This window comes from Malaclemys terrapin, chromosome 24 (genome assembly GCF_027887155.1).
Source record: "Malaclemys terrapin pileata isolate rMalTer1 chromosome 24, rMalTer1.hap1, whole genome shotgun sequence".
Taxonomy (NCBI): domain Eukaryota; kingdom Metazoa; phylum Chordata; order Testudines; family Emydidae; genus Malaclemys; species Malaclemys terrapin.
The window spans coordinates 13,052,220-13,067,775 of NC_071528.1; the positions used below are offsets into that span (position 1 = coordinate 13,052,220).

At 48.4% G+C, this 15,556-nt stretch overlaps 1 protein-coding gene across 1 annotated transcript in view; it reads left to right on the forward strand.

Annotated features, from left to right (window-relative positions):
- The window catches only part of STK11 (serine/threonine kinase 11), a 74,062-nt gene that overhangs the window by 38,897 nt on the left and 19,609 nt on the right, over positions 1–15,556 (forward strand). The window contains exon 8 of the mRNA XM_054013620.1: positions 7,680–7,737. Within this exon, the coding sequence (XP_053869595.1) occupies positions 7,680–7,737 (58 nt within the window). The remainder of the gene's footprint in view (positions 1–7,679; positions 7,738–15,556) is intronic.

Here is a 15,556-nt window from a genome sequence, read left to right on the forward strand (position 1 = left end):
GCTGTGGGGATACCGTGGGCATCACAAACCGCAGTAGTAAGGCATGAAGTGTAACCCAGCTTGCGGGAATCCAAGCGTTCAGCATTGCCACGTCCCCTCGTGGGTAGCACTGGTGACAAAGGCAGAGGATTTTTGCCACGGGCCCTTATTTTTCTATGCAGTACATCCCCATTTCCTGCTATGCTCCTGCATCTTCTGCAGCTGGTGAAATTGAACTCAAGTGTGCTCTGTTTGCAGGCTTGCCAGTGCATGTCTGATAGCTTTTGGAATGAGCAGCAGATACCCATATCTTGGCGCACTCCCCCTTCCATTGCCTCAAGAGGACTCTTCTAGCACATAGCAGAGCCACGAGCACTCATCCTGCTTTCATCGTAAAGAAGGCTACAGTATGTTACAAAGTGTTTGTTTCCCCTCTGGCTGGAAGTGCTGCATTGAGCGGGGTGCCAGCTTGGTTGGGAAGCAGATTCAAGAAGATGCTTTTTAAAGCTTTGTTTTTCTGTTGACTACTTTTTTGCAGCTGCTCAAGCTGTTGTGTGGTTTTTCCCCTCACCCCTTGAGCTTGCCTTTACCAGCCTTTATCTTTCCAGAGAGGAAGCAAGATTGCTGAAGGCCAGGAGTTTCAGGGGCTGCTAGCCCCTTCACTGGCCTGTTTCAAACTCCTAGCAAGAGCAGTACTGTAGTATTTTAGTACAGGTTAGTTGGGATGCTGCTTTTCAAGATGGGAATGAATCTGTCGTACTTTCACTGATGGAAATTAGAGCGCTAGTAGGCCCCCATTGTCTGTGGGGGTAGCTCATCAAGGTATAAGCCTCCCCAAGTGACCTTAAGCTCTGACATCACCATTGCATAACTTATGTGTCCCATTTCTGGGCAAGAAAAATGAGGTTTTAAAAATCTTCTGTGTGCCAAATCCTCTTTTGAAATATGCTTCTACAGCCAGGCTCCAAAGAAAGGTCGGCCCAGTGGTTAGGGAACTGGCCTGGCACTTGGAAGACGTAGGTTCAATTCCTAGGTCAGCCATTGACTGGCTGTGTGATCTTGGGGTGAGTTTTTGTGCCTCAATTCCCCCCATGTAAAAAGGACATGATCTTAACAAGGGTGATGAGAGGTTGAGGTGCTTGAATACTATAGAAATGTGGGCTATAAGAGTCCACAGTTGACCTACTGGTGTCTAGAAACTAGTCCAGTGTCACTTTGTGTTAGATCCCTGCGTCTGTCATTTGAGAGAGACTGCTGGCCTCACAGCGTGCAGGAGGGGAGCCCAAGCTTGAGGAGGGGCGATTCTAGAGGTGTTCCCAGGAGGTGGAGGGAGCAGAGCTCTTCTCTTCATGCTCCCTCACAAAAAGGGCCTTTAAGCATTAATGGGTTAATACTTTTGCATGTACTGCAGAGGGCACCCTTTCAACCAGAATTGCATGTGTATTAACCCTTGCAATACCTCTGAGAGAGATACTATTGTTCCCATTTTACAGACGGAGGAATTGATGAGGGCGATGACTCATCCAGGGTGTGGCATTGAGTCAGTGGCACTCCCGGCTAGAACCTAGTTCCTGAATTACAGCTGTTGCCTCCTTTGCCCATTAACATGTACCTGAAGAGGCTCCTGGCTGTCAGAAGTTACTCAACCATATCCTGCTGTGTCTTTGTGCTTGTCCAGGACTATATAAAGGTGCACTGGTGGTTGTCAGTGGCAAGGAGGCAGGACAGATTTAAGGTCTTATGTGCTCTGGTTGTCCTTGGCATTACTGGAAAGGGGATTCATGCTACCTGTATTTTGTGCTGGGCATAGGATCAGAAGTGACTTGGGTATGGGCACGCTTAACCCATCTGAAATGCTGTGGGAGCAGAGGTCTGAGAGCTGGGCGTCCATCCGAAGAATCTCACTGCTCCAGTGTTTCATCTCTCCCCCCCCAAATAAATGGAAATCTTTACCGTAAATGGTAGAGAATAGCTGTGTGGTTATTGTGGGCAGACACTTTTAGATGATTTGACTGGTGAATAGTACATGATGTTTTGCCTTTATGGAGTCTCTCTCCGGTGCTGGGCTTTAGCCACACAACTGCTATATATGAGTATAGATTAATCCATGAGTTTTAATTTCCACTGATTTGATTTTCTTCTTCTAGCATTGCCCAAAATACAGTTCTTTCCCTTTAACTAAAGGCTTTTTGGCTCAAGTTACCTTCATTGCTCCTTTAATTTCTGGACCCTGTCTGAGAACAATGTATTGCGCCACAGCTGCTTGTAACGAGTGCTATTATTCCCCCTTTTTATAACCTATTTTAGACACTTACTTCCTCTTTTGCCTGCCCACATCCTCTCCTGTACCTGTTCCATCTAGTAAATGCTGTAAATCTCTTGGCAATTTCCAAGCAGTCTTTGAGTTGATGCTTGTGCATTATTCAGATCTGAGCAGGCTGGAATTGAAGATGCTTCCTCCCAAAAGCCACAGCACCCCAGCAAAATAGTCTCAGACCCGTAGCTGCTCTGAAAAAGCACCGCAGCTTTGAGACAATCCCGCTGTCTCTGGGATCTTTGTGCTGTCCTGTGCAGTTTTGCATGGTTTGGCTTGCAGAAAATTCTGCTGAAATTGATGACAGACAGGTCTCCAGAAATGCCCTCCTGAAATGTGGTGGTCTTTTTTTTTTTTTAAAAAAAGTCTCCACAATAGAGTCTTACCTGACCGTATCCCCTTCTGACTTAGGGTGACCAGACAGCAAATGTGAAAAATCGGGACGGGAGGTGGGGGGGGTACAAGGAGCCTATATAAGAAAAAGACCCAAAAATCGGGACTGTCCCTATAAAATCGGGACCTCTGGTCACCCGATTCTGACTGCATTAAAAAAAATAAGCCAGCCAGTATCAGATTTCAGTGTCTCTGGTCCTCACGTACAATCTGCCTTCATCCCAATCATCATCTCTTTTTTTTTAAATAAAACAGCATGGGCAGTTCAGCTGTGAAGTGATCATCTAATAATCTTTCTTAGGTGTGGGGTTTTTTAACCGCTTTTCCAATTACTACTTTTGTAAGATGAATAGGGAGGGAGAAAGCTGCTGGGCTGTAACATATGCATGTCTGATTATAGAAGAAAGGGGAAATACCCACCCGAAGAAGCTCTGGTTTGGCAAAAGAGTCCCCTGATCAAGTCTGTATCCAATATTGAGCTGATAACAGGTTTGACGGTAGCTAAGAAGCTGGAATTGTCTTCACATCATGGGGGAGCTGTTCTCTAGGAACAACAGTGATGAGATGAAACAAGTGACCTGGTGACTTCCTGAGACGCTCCTTCTCAAGGCACAGAAAGCCTGTGAATCTCTGGCACTGCCCCACGACAGCTTTAAAATGATCATGGAAAGTGACACAACTTAAAGATGTCAGCCCCAGGATATGGATTTATGGCTTATTACAAAATCTATAACCCACCAACAACCACCCCAGCTGCTTTCCCTCCATGACTGGAGGGGTGTTAATGGGCCGCTTCACCTTGAATGGTCCCTTGAAATATCTGTTAACTACTTGTGCTAAACAATCTGTTCCAAATCCTTGGATTTAGGTGTGACACTCTGAGGGCTAGTCTACACTAGAATCGCGATAGCGGTGCAGCTGTATCGATGTAGCTGCGCCGATATATCACTTGCTAGTGCAGACACTCTATGCCAACAGGACAGAGCTCTCCCATCAGAATAATTACTCCACCTCCCTGCTGACATAGCGCTGTCCACACCAGCGTTTAAGGCGGTGTAACTTGTGTTGCTCGGGGTGGCTTTTTCACACCCCCGAGCAACTTAAGTTATACCAAAATAAGTGCTAGTGTGTACAAGCCCTCAGTACGTTTCCCAGACCTGAAGAAGAGCTCTGTGGATCTCGAAAGCTCGCCTCTTCACCCACAGCAGTCAGTCCGATAATAGATATTACCTCACCCTCCCTGTCTCTCTAATAATTTAAACATAGCTAATATCCCAATGGAGAAGGGAGGGGTAGGCATTATTAAGACTCTGGCTCTAATTAGGCAGCTATTAATTGTGTCTGAGCCTAGTCAGACCCTCTAGGCCTGGAGAGGGAGAGCATGGGTTAGAATCACTACGCTTGTGCCCTAAGTGCATGAGCCAAACTCCTCCGTGGTTTAGTGCCATTACACAAGGGATGAACCTAACTCAGTGAGGCTAAAAAGCCCATTGGACTGGTTCTGAATGGATTTTTCATCTTTGCCAGTAAAACCTACTTCTTTGCACGTACCACCGAAAGAAGGAATTGGTTACATTTCCAGGGACTCTTCTGGAGAGGGGCAGAAATAATAGGCTAATGGAGCTTTGAAGGTATCGCCAAATTGAACAAGGTGAGCCCTTCTCCTCAAAATGCGCTTGGGATCGGGGCGTGGCTTCAGCCTGTTTCTGACGGAAAATACCAGCTCTTAGGCCGGGGGTTCTCAGGACCGATTATTTGGTGGCCTCAGAGTGTGGCCACCAACTCTTGCAGGTGACCGCTCTCTCACTTTTTTCTAAAATACTTAATTACCTTTAGGAAAAACAAATAAATATGCACAACTATACATCCAAATCACTGTAACTTATTTATTGCTAGCTAATAAGTCTGCTGTGAAAAGTGATATTAACAAACATACAAGTATCACTTTTCACAGCAGACTTACTCAGCCCTAGCAAGTCTGGGGACCAGTTAAGCCCTGGACGGGGGATTGAGGGAGGCAGCAGGGGGTTTGTATAGGGAGGCAGTGGGGGGACAGAACCCAGAGCCTGGGGCTGGAGCCCAAAGCCCTGCAGCCAAAGCCTGCCGTCCATGCCACCCCTGGGCTGATGCCCAAAGCCTGAGCCGCACCACCCCTGGGAAGGTGGGGAACTCACCAGCTGTCTGCTCCTCCAGCATTGTTCCCCAGGTGTCTCCAGAGCGGGGCAGGGCCCAACTGGAAACCCCAGCAGCCAACACCAAGGCTGTGCATCTAGGAGCACCAGGGAGTGGGATGGGCTACTGCTTCCTCCCCACCCCCGCACACACACACACACACACACACACATCACAGTCCAGGAGGCTGCCACTGCAAGAAAAGTCCCAGGTGGCCACATGTGACCACGGTGGCTGCATTTGAGAAACTCTGTCTTAGGCTGACACCTGCCCAGTAGAAACTGATCTGAGGTATCCATTCCAAGGGTGCATGCCCACATGCCGGGGCGTGATTAGCATAGCTTCCCCTCAGCCCTGCTCTACTGAATGTAGGGGAGCCTACTACTGATCAGTGTATTGTCTCAGCAGAGCAAATGAAAAATACTCATTCTGCTCCGTCTAGAGCCTTGAACCCTGATGGCATTAGCTGTAATTCATGGTTGTGTTGGGTGTTTTTTTGGTGAAGGAGGGGAAGTGGAGGAGGTGGCGCATAGGAGCACTTTTAATTATAGGGATCTCCCCCCATCTTTTTGGAATAAACTTTATGGCCGCATGGCTCTGGCACAATGGTCACCCAATGCTACCTTGCAATTTCTGAGGGGAAATGTAGGATCTCCCCCGCCCACCCGCTAGCTTGTCCTCTCTGCATAAAGTGCCCTTCTTGCTCAGAGAACCTGTTAGGCCTAGCAAAAACTGTAATGGGATTGGCCACCGTGTATACCTTGTTTAAAAATCTCATTGGCTGTGAAGCAGTGGGTTAAGTTTTCATTGCATACTTTGCTAACCTTTCTCAGTGTTTCTAGAGGTAGGTGTTTTTGGGGGGTGGGGGCGGCTCCTGGGGCATTGATTCTTTTCAGACTCAGAACAGTGATACCTCTTTCTTCGTTAAAGGCAAAGTGCAAATGTGTGTATCTCATGGTTGGACATTCTGTGGTTTCAAGTGCCTCTTCTAGGTGACCTTTGGTCTGGTTGCTGGAAAAAATCTCTCTTCTTGGGTTAAGCCTCGCAAAAAAATGATTCCTACACACAGGACACGTCTTATTTTTTTTTAAAAGTGTGTGTGAGGGGAATCAACTGACATGCAAGTGACGGCTGAAGGCAGTTGTTGTGTCCCTTACTTGATACAACAGAATATCCCTTGTCTGTTGTTGCCGACAACCAAACCATTCTCCCTGTTATCTAACCTGGCAGTAAAATCTGTCATTCGGGGCCCTCTCATTCTATGCTACATGTACATGCTGTTGCTCAGTCCTGTGTCTTGTCCTCCGTACCTCGTCACAAAAATCCATTCCTTTGTCCACCTGTACCACAGAAACCCATTTTCTAATCTAGGCCCTGGCAACCTCTTCTCTGGACTTCAGCAGCCTCTTCTCTGGCTTGCCCAACTCCCCTGTAGTCAGCCCAGCAGTCTACTGCCAGAAGTGCTTTCTCTGCTGTTATTTTGACTATGTCCCTCCACTCTGACTCTCCCTTGCCTTCTGCATCAAGTCTGTACCCTTTGTCCTGACCTTGGAGAGAAGACCAGAGCAGAACTCTCAGTCTCCTCTTACCTTTTCTGCTCTGCTTGTCTAACTCCCATCACTTCTTCCACTCTCATTTCAGAGCCTTCTCCCACCCTTTCCTTAATGCTTGAAGTCACTGCCCTCTGCAGTCCTTTCCTCCTTTCGAAATCCCTCCTCCCTGCCCTACTGCTGCAAGGTTCTTGGTGTTAACCCTCTGCTCTTTGAACTGTTACGATTCATTTGAAAACAGAACTGCTTGGAATTCCTCACTCCAAAAAAGCACAATGCGGCAGCAGCTGCATCCCCCACCATATGGTGCCTGGAACCCTATTTATAGTTCCCTTGGCTTCTGTTCCTAGACTATCATGTCCCTGTATTGTAATCTATGTACAGCACCAAGCATGTTGTTGGTGTTCAGAGGATTAGTAACTTAGTGGTGGTTTCCATGGGGAATGCCTGTATCTTGCATGCAGCTAATGGAGGTGCAGGGCACTGGACTGGTTAATGCCTCATTGGCCAGTTTCCGGGGAGTAGTGTGAGAACTTTTTATTTCTCTTCCCCTTGAACTGTGACTCTTTTTAAAGAGTTTGAAGGGCAGAAGTTGCAATAAATGAGTCTCTGGGGATGGGGGGCAACCTGTGTCTGAAGGGAATCTATCCCCCTCTCTGCTGGATGGTCTGGGTGCGAGAGAATATATTGGCCAGCTCCTTTTCCCATGCCCACATCTCCTATAAGTGATAGCAGACTACAGGAGGTCTGGCGAGCAGGGAAGAGCATTGTTGAAGAGTCCCCACTTAGAGGGGCTTCAGGGAGATCTGTGCCTAGAATGCAGCCTCTGGCTTGTTGCGTAGTTGTGTATGCACCACTCCAAAGCCGTTGGCTCCTCTTGGGTAAAGTTTGCCCAACGTTGTTGATCTGTGAAATTAGAGCCCCTAACCCTTCACTGGCTGGGGATGGGAGAGAGAACTTGACCTCAGTCTTCACACTGCAAAGGAGGGAAGGGTTAGCCCCACGTTGAAGGTGGGGCACAGCCTTGCTCAGATCCGCACGGCAGTGGAGTTGGGGGTTAAACACTGACTTTCCTGACCCTCTCTCCATCCCATGCTGCTGTCTCTCATTTAAAGAGGAAGGCCTCACTCAAATCCCGTGGCCAGGGGGACTGGAAACCATGGGTGCTGTTATGGGGGGAAAGGGAGGGGTGGGGCTTTGTGCTTCCTTCCTCTAAATTGGCTGAGAGCGCCTGTGAATCACACCTGGATTTTTTTTTCCCTCCTTTTCAGGGATGCTTGAATATGACCCAGCCAAGAGATTTTCAATACAGCAGATAAGGCAGCACAAGTGAGTGTTCAGTTCTTCCTATTAGTCATTCTCTTTCTGCTTCTTATGCTAATGTACCTGTGCTATCGCTGTGAACTTATTTTTTCTTTTGACAGCGCACATGGAAGTCACTAGATATCCTTCCCCCAACTCTGCTGGAGCTCTGGCAACTTGCATGTAAATCTAGTTGGCGTTCTTTTTTTCTTTAAGCGTCTTGCTGGAGCATTTCAGTGGTTAACTGGTAAATAATGAAGGTGTTTAAAATGTGTTTCTAGCACGAATAATGAGCTTCACGGGCCAGATAGTAGCAGCGTGGGCAGGGAAGGTGGGCTTGGGGGAATCCTTGAAGCTGAGGATATTGAAGTAGGGATTTGGATTAATGCTTTCTGTCTCTTTACGTCCAGGAGACGGAACAACTGGATTTCAGCGTAGTGGCAGAAGTGACCCTGAGTGGTGGTTGCTCAATATGGAATCCAGAGATTGAGGAAGGATTCCAGGACAGGGAATCTTTTGTCTGCCCTTTTTAACAAATTGTTCAAACGTGCTGCCTCTGAGCAGAGATTTCCTGGCTGGATAAAAGTACAAGAACAAAAAGTGCTCTAAGGATGCTTCAGCGAGGAGGCAGTGAGAGCTTGTCTCCTGTTTGACTAGGAAGTGTTCCTGAGGGCTAGGATGCCGCTGCACACTTTTGGGAACCCTGTAAAGACCAGGATCTGATTCTGCAAGGTGCTAGGCGTGGTCTGCTCCTAGTGACTGTGGCCAGAAGCACGTGTCCCCTGGTCTTTTCTATGGAAAAGCTAAAGCTGTAGACCAGGTGCTGTCATTCGATCCCCTGGTGAATGTCATGAGGGAGTGCGGAGCAGGGGGCTTGCAGAAACCTTGGCTCAGAACCAGAGAGGGATTTGAACTTGTATTCTGTACAGCTACATCAACCTAATGCCTAGAAAGAGCAAAAGTGTGAAGAGCAGCTGCCTTTAAGAGACAGCTGCCTGGTCAGTTAAATTAACAGGCACACTGACCCTTTACTAGCAGGGTAGACCGTCCCCTTTTTGAGACATGCGCATGCTGGTTGTCTGACTGGGCCTGAGAGAGGAATGTGCACTTGCAGGGGAGGAGACTCGGGTTAGTCCTGGGCCATAGAGGGGACTGTTTTTGGGGTGACGGTTTGAACTCTGCATGAGCAGGAAGCATCTGACTTTATGGCACCATGACTCTCGGGTCAGTGGCTCCTGCAAGTCCATGCTAGTTTATTTTTGCTGCACCCTAATATTGCCACCAGCCACTCGGTTCCCCTTTCCACCATTGACTCCTTCAGTGTCAAATGCTTTTGCTGTTCCCTTCTCAGGACCCCTCCCGTTCTACTCTCTTGCTAGTTCATCACTGCTGGTGCTAGGCTCCTGCAGTCAGACCAGCGCCTTGTCAATGAGTGCTGCATTTAAAAAAAAAAAAAAAAAAAAAATAATGGAGATATCCTATCTCCTAGAACTGGAAGGGACCTTGAAAGGTCATCGAGTCCAGCCCCCTGCCTTCATTAGCAGGACCAAGTACTGATTTTGCCCCAGATCCCTAAGTGGCCCCCTCAAGGATTGAACTCACAACCCTGGGTTTAGCAGGCCAATGCTCAAACCACTGAGCTATCCCTCCCCCCCATTGAAGCATGTCTTGGCCTGTCTGTGAAATGGGCTAATAGAGGTTGAAGAGGATTAATGCACTGCTTGCCATTGTCCCTGCTACTTTGTACTGCAGGATTGTGGGGCCCTTCAAACGTGGGGCTGGGCCGCTGGCTCCCATGTGTTGCTAGCTGCCAGGTATTTGAGCTGCTTAGCCGACTCTCTGTACACTTGATTCCCTGGTGGCAAAGAGCTTTTGAGTCTGCCTCGCTAGGCTGCGAGCGAAGAGAGAGTTCCTCTAGAGACCCTGCAGATAGTCAGAGCAAGCAGGAGAGAGGAGAAAGTAGAGCAAGCTCTGGGCGCAAAGGGCCGTGGCAAACCTCACATGCTCGAATGGCAGTCGTCTCATCTAACTGGGCACAACTGCTGCTCTTGAGGCTTCTAACCCTTCCAGGACAGAGAGGAAGGGTAAAGAGCCTCTCTTCCTGCAAATACAGTAGCTGGTATTTCCAAGGATTAGTCTTAGTTTTCTGTTGGCTTAGCCAGTACCTCTTAATAGGCTTCCCAACACCTCCCCCTCCCCATTAGTAAATGCCTCCCTGCTCCTGCTGTGAATCCCAATAATTACAACGGGCACCGCAAACTGACACCCTTGGGCCCAGGGCGGGTCTGTCCGTCGCCCTCTTGCGAATGCTGGCATGGCAGCAAAGCATGTGCTTGGAGAAGAATTCACGCCTCCTGGCTTTGTTTTAACAAATTAAATGGAAGGACTTAGTCCCAACTTCTAAATAAGCTGCAATCAAGTTAAATGCAATTGACCATAGCCAGTGGCGAGTCTGTGGGTGTTCATCCATATGTTGATTGGCAGACAGCTTTTCTTCAAGTGCATTCCTAAAATAATCCGTTTTAATTCCCAGGGGCAGGGCTGGCCCTCTGTCTTCTCAGACCTTTAGAATAACACTTTGCCCTCTCCAACACCTTCCGTCACAATCAGTAACGGCTTGATATTTACACCTCCTCTCTCCGGCCCCTGGCCCACCAAGTTGATATTTATCCCCATGTTACACGTGGGAAACTGAGGCATCGAGCAATTGAAGTGACTTCCCGAAAGCCCCACAGCTGAGCTGGGAATAGATCCCAACTCAAGCCTGAGATAGCTGGCGTCTCTCCTTATCCCTGGTACGCTGTTTCTAGAAGTTTGATCCTTTGGTTGAGATGCTGAACTGATGTCACTGGTGATTGCCCATGCAGAAGGTAAAGGTCCTTGGGCATTCCAACAAGACTGCAGGAATAGCCTCTGGCGTCCAGGCCAGTGTTTTCTCCAGCTTGGAATTGGGCGGGTGTGAGCTAGAACAAGGCTCCCATCAGTGCGTGAGAGTGGAGAAATGTTCCCTGAGTCATCCTTGTCCTCATTCTGTTCTGTGCTCTGTGGTGCCGGAAGCTGCATGCTGTTAAGGGAACTAGCAATCTGGTTGAAACAGTCTTGGGAGTTGGGAGACCTGGGATCTGTTCCCAGCTCTTCAGCAGATATGCTGTTACTTTGGACAAGCCAATTCTCCTCTCTGGGACTGTTTCCCCAGCTACAAAATGGCAGTTACTTGCCCCCTGGGTGCGGGCGCAGATGTGAGAACCAACGATGGATCGAATGAAGCGCTGTGGAAGTGCCTGGTATTATTCTCTTAACACGGCAGAGCCGATGGAGGTAGAAAGGGCCTGGTAACACTTGGTGCAGACTTATTGTCCACCCTCTCAGCCACTGCCATTCCTCCACACTTTCTTCCCAAGGCTATTGCTTCCCCCCTTAACATGGCAGCTTCCTCACACCACATGACCTGGAGAGGGTGAGTAGAGGCCTATGACATCTGTGAATGGGAACAGAGCCTGCCGTAGACTCTCTGGTTTCTGCCAAACGCCTTCCCCTCGTTCCCCCAAACTAAATTAATTCTCTTGCATTACATTTGTATTTACAGTGTTGGGGTTTGTTTCATCTGTAGTTCAACAGGGACGTGCTAACCTTTCCAAGCCCTTTCCGCACTCCAGCAGCTCTCTCAAAACTAGCCGCTCTCCGTTGCAGTTTCATGAACCATCAACTGAACTGGAATGAATTAAAATTCTCCTAGCCCGCCAGCCAGGGCAAATTATTCAGTCTGAGCTGACCATAGTCGACCCACGAGTAATAACGACAGAGCCTTGGAGCCTGCTGCCTCCAGGGCAGTGCTGGTTGGGGAAAACCAGCCTGGTAGTGCATCTTTATGAATTTTTTTTAAAACAGCCTTTGTTGTAAGCTTCTCAGACAAGTGCTGGTGTAGAAACATGGCCCAGTGCAGACACGCTGCCCAGAGCCAGGGAGGCAGAGCCTCTGGTTCCCTGTGGATTGCTAACCCTCTGCCCTGCGCTGTTACTGAAGGGCTTAATGCTCATAAACTGCATTTGGTAACTTTAATTCAATGACCCTGCAGCAGCACTTACAAAGAAAATCGAAAGTGATGAAGTGGCTGCAGAATCCTACCTCTGCCCCTGGTTTCCAAGGCAACCATCTTGCCTTCTTCCCCAGAAGCGTCACGCTTAATTTGTTCAGCCATAGATATGATTGCAACGGTTCATAGCAAGCGAGAGGGAGCACTTGGCTCTTTACTGGTGGAAGTGGAAGCTGGCCTGTTACGCTAGTGCAGGGGCCTGTGACCTCGCAGAGGCTAGTGGGCCACCTCTTCTCTCACTCACCAAAACGTCCTCAGCAGCAGATGCAAAGGGGGTGTGCGGAAAGGCTTTCCTTGCTGCTTGGATACATGGACTAAAAGCCTAATGAATCTGTTCTCATATTGCCACAGTACTGCCCTTCAAAGGCTCTGAGCATACTTCATAATGCATGTGCCTATATTCGAGGTATCCTATGGGGCTATCCAGTGCTCAGGGGGCCATGGGCTTGAGGTCTAATAGGCCTTTCCCATCTGTGGTGGTGTGGGAGGATGCAAACCCCAAATTCTCCCCTGGATGCAAGGTACTGATGGGAAAGCACCTGCTCCTCTTCTCCTGCTCAGCCCTCTGGGTCTCGCTTATTTCTCAGTGTGTGGCGCAGAGGTGGGAATTTTTAATTCTTCTACCCACGCTCTGCAAATGAGTCTCTTAACGCGAGCGTGTTAAAGGCATTAACGCCTCCATCTGTGCTCTGAGCACCACTCTTCCTCCTGCACCGCTCTTGTGTTGGAGTCTGAAGTACGACCTCTGTGTCCAGTATCAGCTAGGGAAACGGCTCCCCTCTTCTTTTCTACTTCCAGTGTTCACTGAACTGAGGCTGGAGAAACCAGGGTTTGCCCCCTACATCTTCTGGCTGTTAAGTAGGAGTAGCTAGTGCCCCCCCATCAGAATACACATCTGATTAGCTTGCCATTCCTAGCAGAGAACTATTTTATGACTTCCTTCTCCAGCCAGCTCCTGCATAATATCTGTGGGATGAAATCAGAATGCTGCTAGTAGCTCTGTGCAATGGTGCTGACCTTCTCGTAACCCACTTTGTGTTCATGGCCCATATGACTAGAGGGTAGGGAAATGCAAGTAACCTACCCTTTTGATAAGGGTTGAATAGCCTGCAGCTAGGCATCTGGTTGTCAGAGTCTCTTCCCTATCATAAATAAGCAAGTTTAAAATATTTGTGACCCAGAAGTAGTGTATTAGCCAGGAAGCACTTTCAGAGCTCCAGCCATGCCTAGCAAGTCTGGGTGCAAGCAAAGAGAAAATGTGACTTGAAAGGAGCAGGGAATCATGAGTCGGCTAAGAATGAGGCTTGGTTTAGAGCTCCGATTGCAAGCCAGGCATGCTCATTAAACACCAGTCTGCCTTCAGAGCCTTAGTTTTCATTCCAGCCTTGGTTCTCTGTCCTCAAGTTTTGCCCTCTTTAGCTCCCTGTAGATTACAGCAGCCCTGCTGTACGTCATTCCGCATAACCGGCTGCTTTGTCACTAATGCTCCTCCCCCAGCAGGTTTGTGCTTCATGTATTACCTCCCCCTCCTCCCCCCCGCCCGCAAAATGGCCAGAAAGGGTCTCTTCCCCTTCCTGCTGCTGCACTTGGTTGCAAATTGTTGGAGGTGGGGAAGAGAAGCAACAGGTGAATCTGCCTCTCCCAGAGACTCTGCTTTCTGTGAGTGGTGCTTTTGAGACCTACAAAAGCTTTTCTCCTTCCCACCCGCATAATGGGAAGCAAGAAGGGAGGATGTGACTGTCACTGAAGCATCAGCCTCTTAGCACTGAGTGAATTCATGCTTTTGTGTCCTGGTGCAGTCCCCCGACAAAGCAGCAGTAAAATGGTGGTTGGGATTAGGCAGTGAGATAAAGCCTGTTTCTCTTCTCAAAAGCTTTCGAATCCAGTCTCACACTTCAGGGTGTCAGCTGATCAATGCAGGGTCAGGCAGGGATTTTTACCCCGCCTAGATTAGCACAGAATGAGTGGTTGCCTCGCGACAAAGCTGTGGCCAATAACTTCTCAAGCCAGGCTCAAACTCGATGGAGCAGTAGCCTGACCTGCAATAGAAAACCCTTTGCCCGCTACCAACATACTGAGATATGCGGAAAATGCAGAGTGACAGGCGGAACCTCGAGCCATATCAGAGAATTGTCTCTGCCCAGTCTGAGGCTTGACAGGAAATACTGTCTGTTTCTTCATGTCAAATTACTTGAGGGGCTCTTTCCAACAGGTCTTTGGTTTCCTTTTGTTCTTCATTGAATCTCTCCTCTCACTTTACATTCCGATTAGCATAGATACATATGTAAATGTTTGAATTCATCTCCCAGAGGATGGAATCAACATGACTACAGTACAGTGATTCAGGTTTCAGTTGTTAATAAAACCTATTTTTACTCTCCTGGAAAGTAGGACAGGAGGCAGGAAAGAGGCAGAGCTGAAATACAGCAAAACAAACATCACTAGCTGCTAGAAATTTCTAGCCCTTCTTTCAGAATTCCTTCGTTATTGGCAAACTTGAGCATCTTTCCACTTTCTCACTTCTGCCCCCTGTTCTCCATTCTCCTGAAGTGGCTAGCATTTATATCTTGGTTCCCTCCAGCCCCAATGCCCACAGCAAAAATCAATGGCTCTGCAGTAGCTCTGCTAGATGACCCTCACATATCAGCCCAGAGTGAAGTTGTATCTGTACAGTCGCTTCCTTGATGAGAGCAGTCTCCCACGGAAAGACAGTCCAGCAACCAAGTCGGTACAGGGTTTTGTGTACCATGTACGTTGAAGAGACCCCATACTCAGAGCTAGGCATAACTGCTGACTAAAATGCAATTGGGGTGGACCTGCCCACTTCTGCTTTGGTGGCCCAGTACCCCGAAAGTCTCGCTGTTCATTTTAGCGGTGTTACAACCATTTGGCCCACTAAACGTAATTGACAAACCAAAGTGGCGTTCGAATCCCTCCTTTTCCACCAAGCCTGCCACTCTTGTTCCACCTAAGGTAGAAATACCTGTAGACCTGCATCAATACAAAATGGGAACACCTTAATCTTCCAGTCATCCAGGGCAGTTTGTGTCTGTATTGTGTGGCCTCTTCCACTCAGATAGCAAGCTTTGAGGGCAGGAATCCTATACCTTGCGTAGCCCCGAACAAGTCAACGCTCAACAAAAATAAGTCTGCCTGCAACACTTTAGGGAACAGGAAAGAGCCAGTGAATTTAAGTATCTTCTATTATTGGTGATGCGATTCTTCTTTGGGGGAGTGAGAGACTGATCTTAAACCTAAGAGTTCCACGCAGATAATGGGCAATATATTGAAGGAGTGTTTGCATTCCAGCTTCCCATATAACATTGGAAATCTGGAAACAATCTTCCTACTGTGCAAGAGGTCTGAAGGTTCACAAGAAGTGTGGATTTCCCAGGCCGTTGAGAGATCTTGGAGCCTTTACTTCCGATACATGAGCATCTCTTCCACATTCCTCTCTAGTTTAGTCAGTATCTAGAATTCCAGAATGATGAAACCTGGGCTTTTCCCATCCGCGCTCACCCAAGAATTCCCCTTCAGCCTCTTTGGCGGCATTTGGTACTCCTATCTCATCTTTCCCACAATGCAGCGGCAGCATAGGCTGCTACTTAACTTTCCAAGCAGCCAGTGCTGGTCTCCCATCCCCCTCAAGGTGCGGTTGGTTCAGAACTGCATGGAGCCCACACGTGAAGCGCTGCTGGGAGGTCATGGAGCTGGTACTTCCTGCAGTGGAGCGCTGCTCACTTCGTTGCCCAT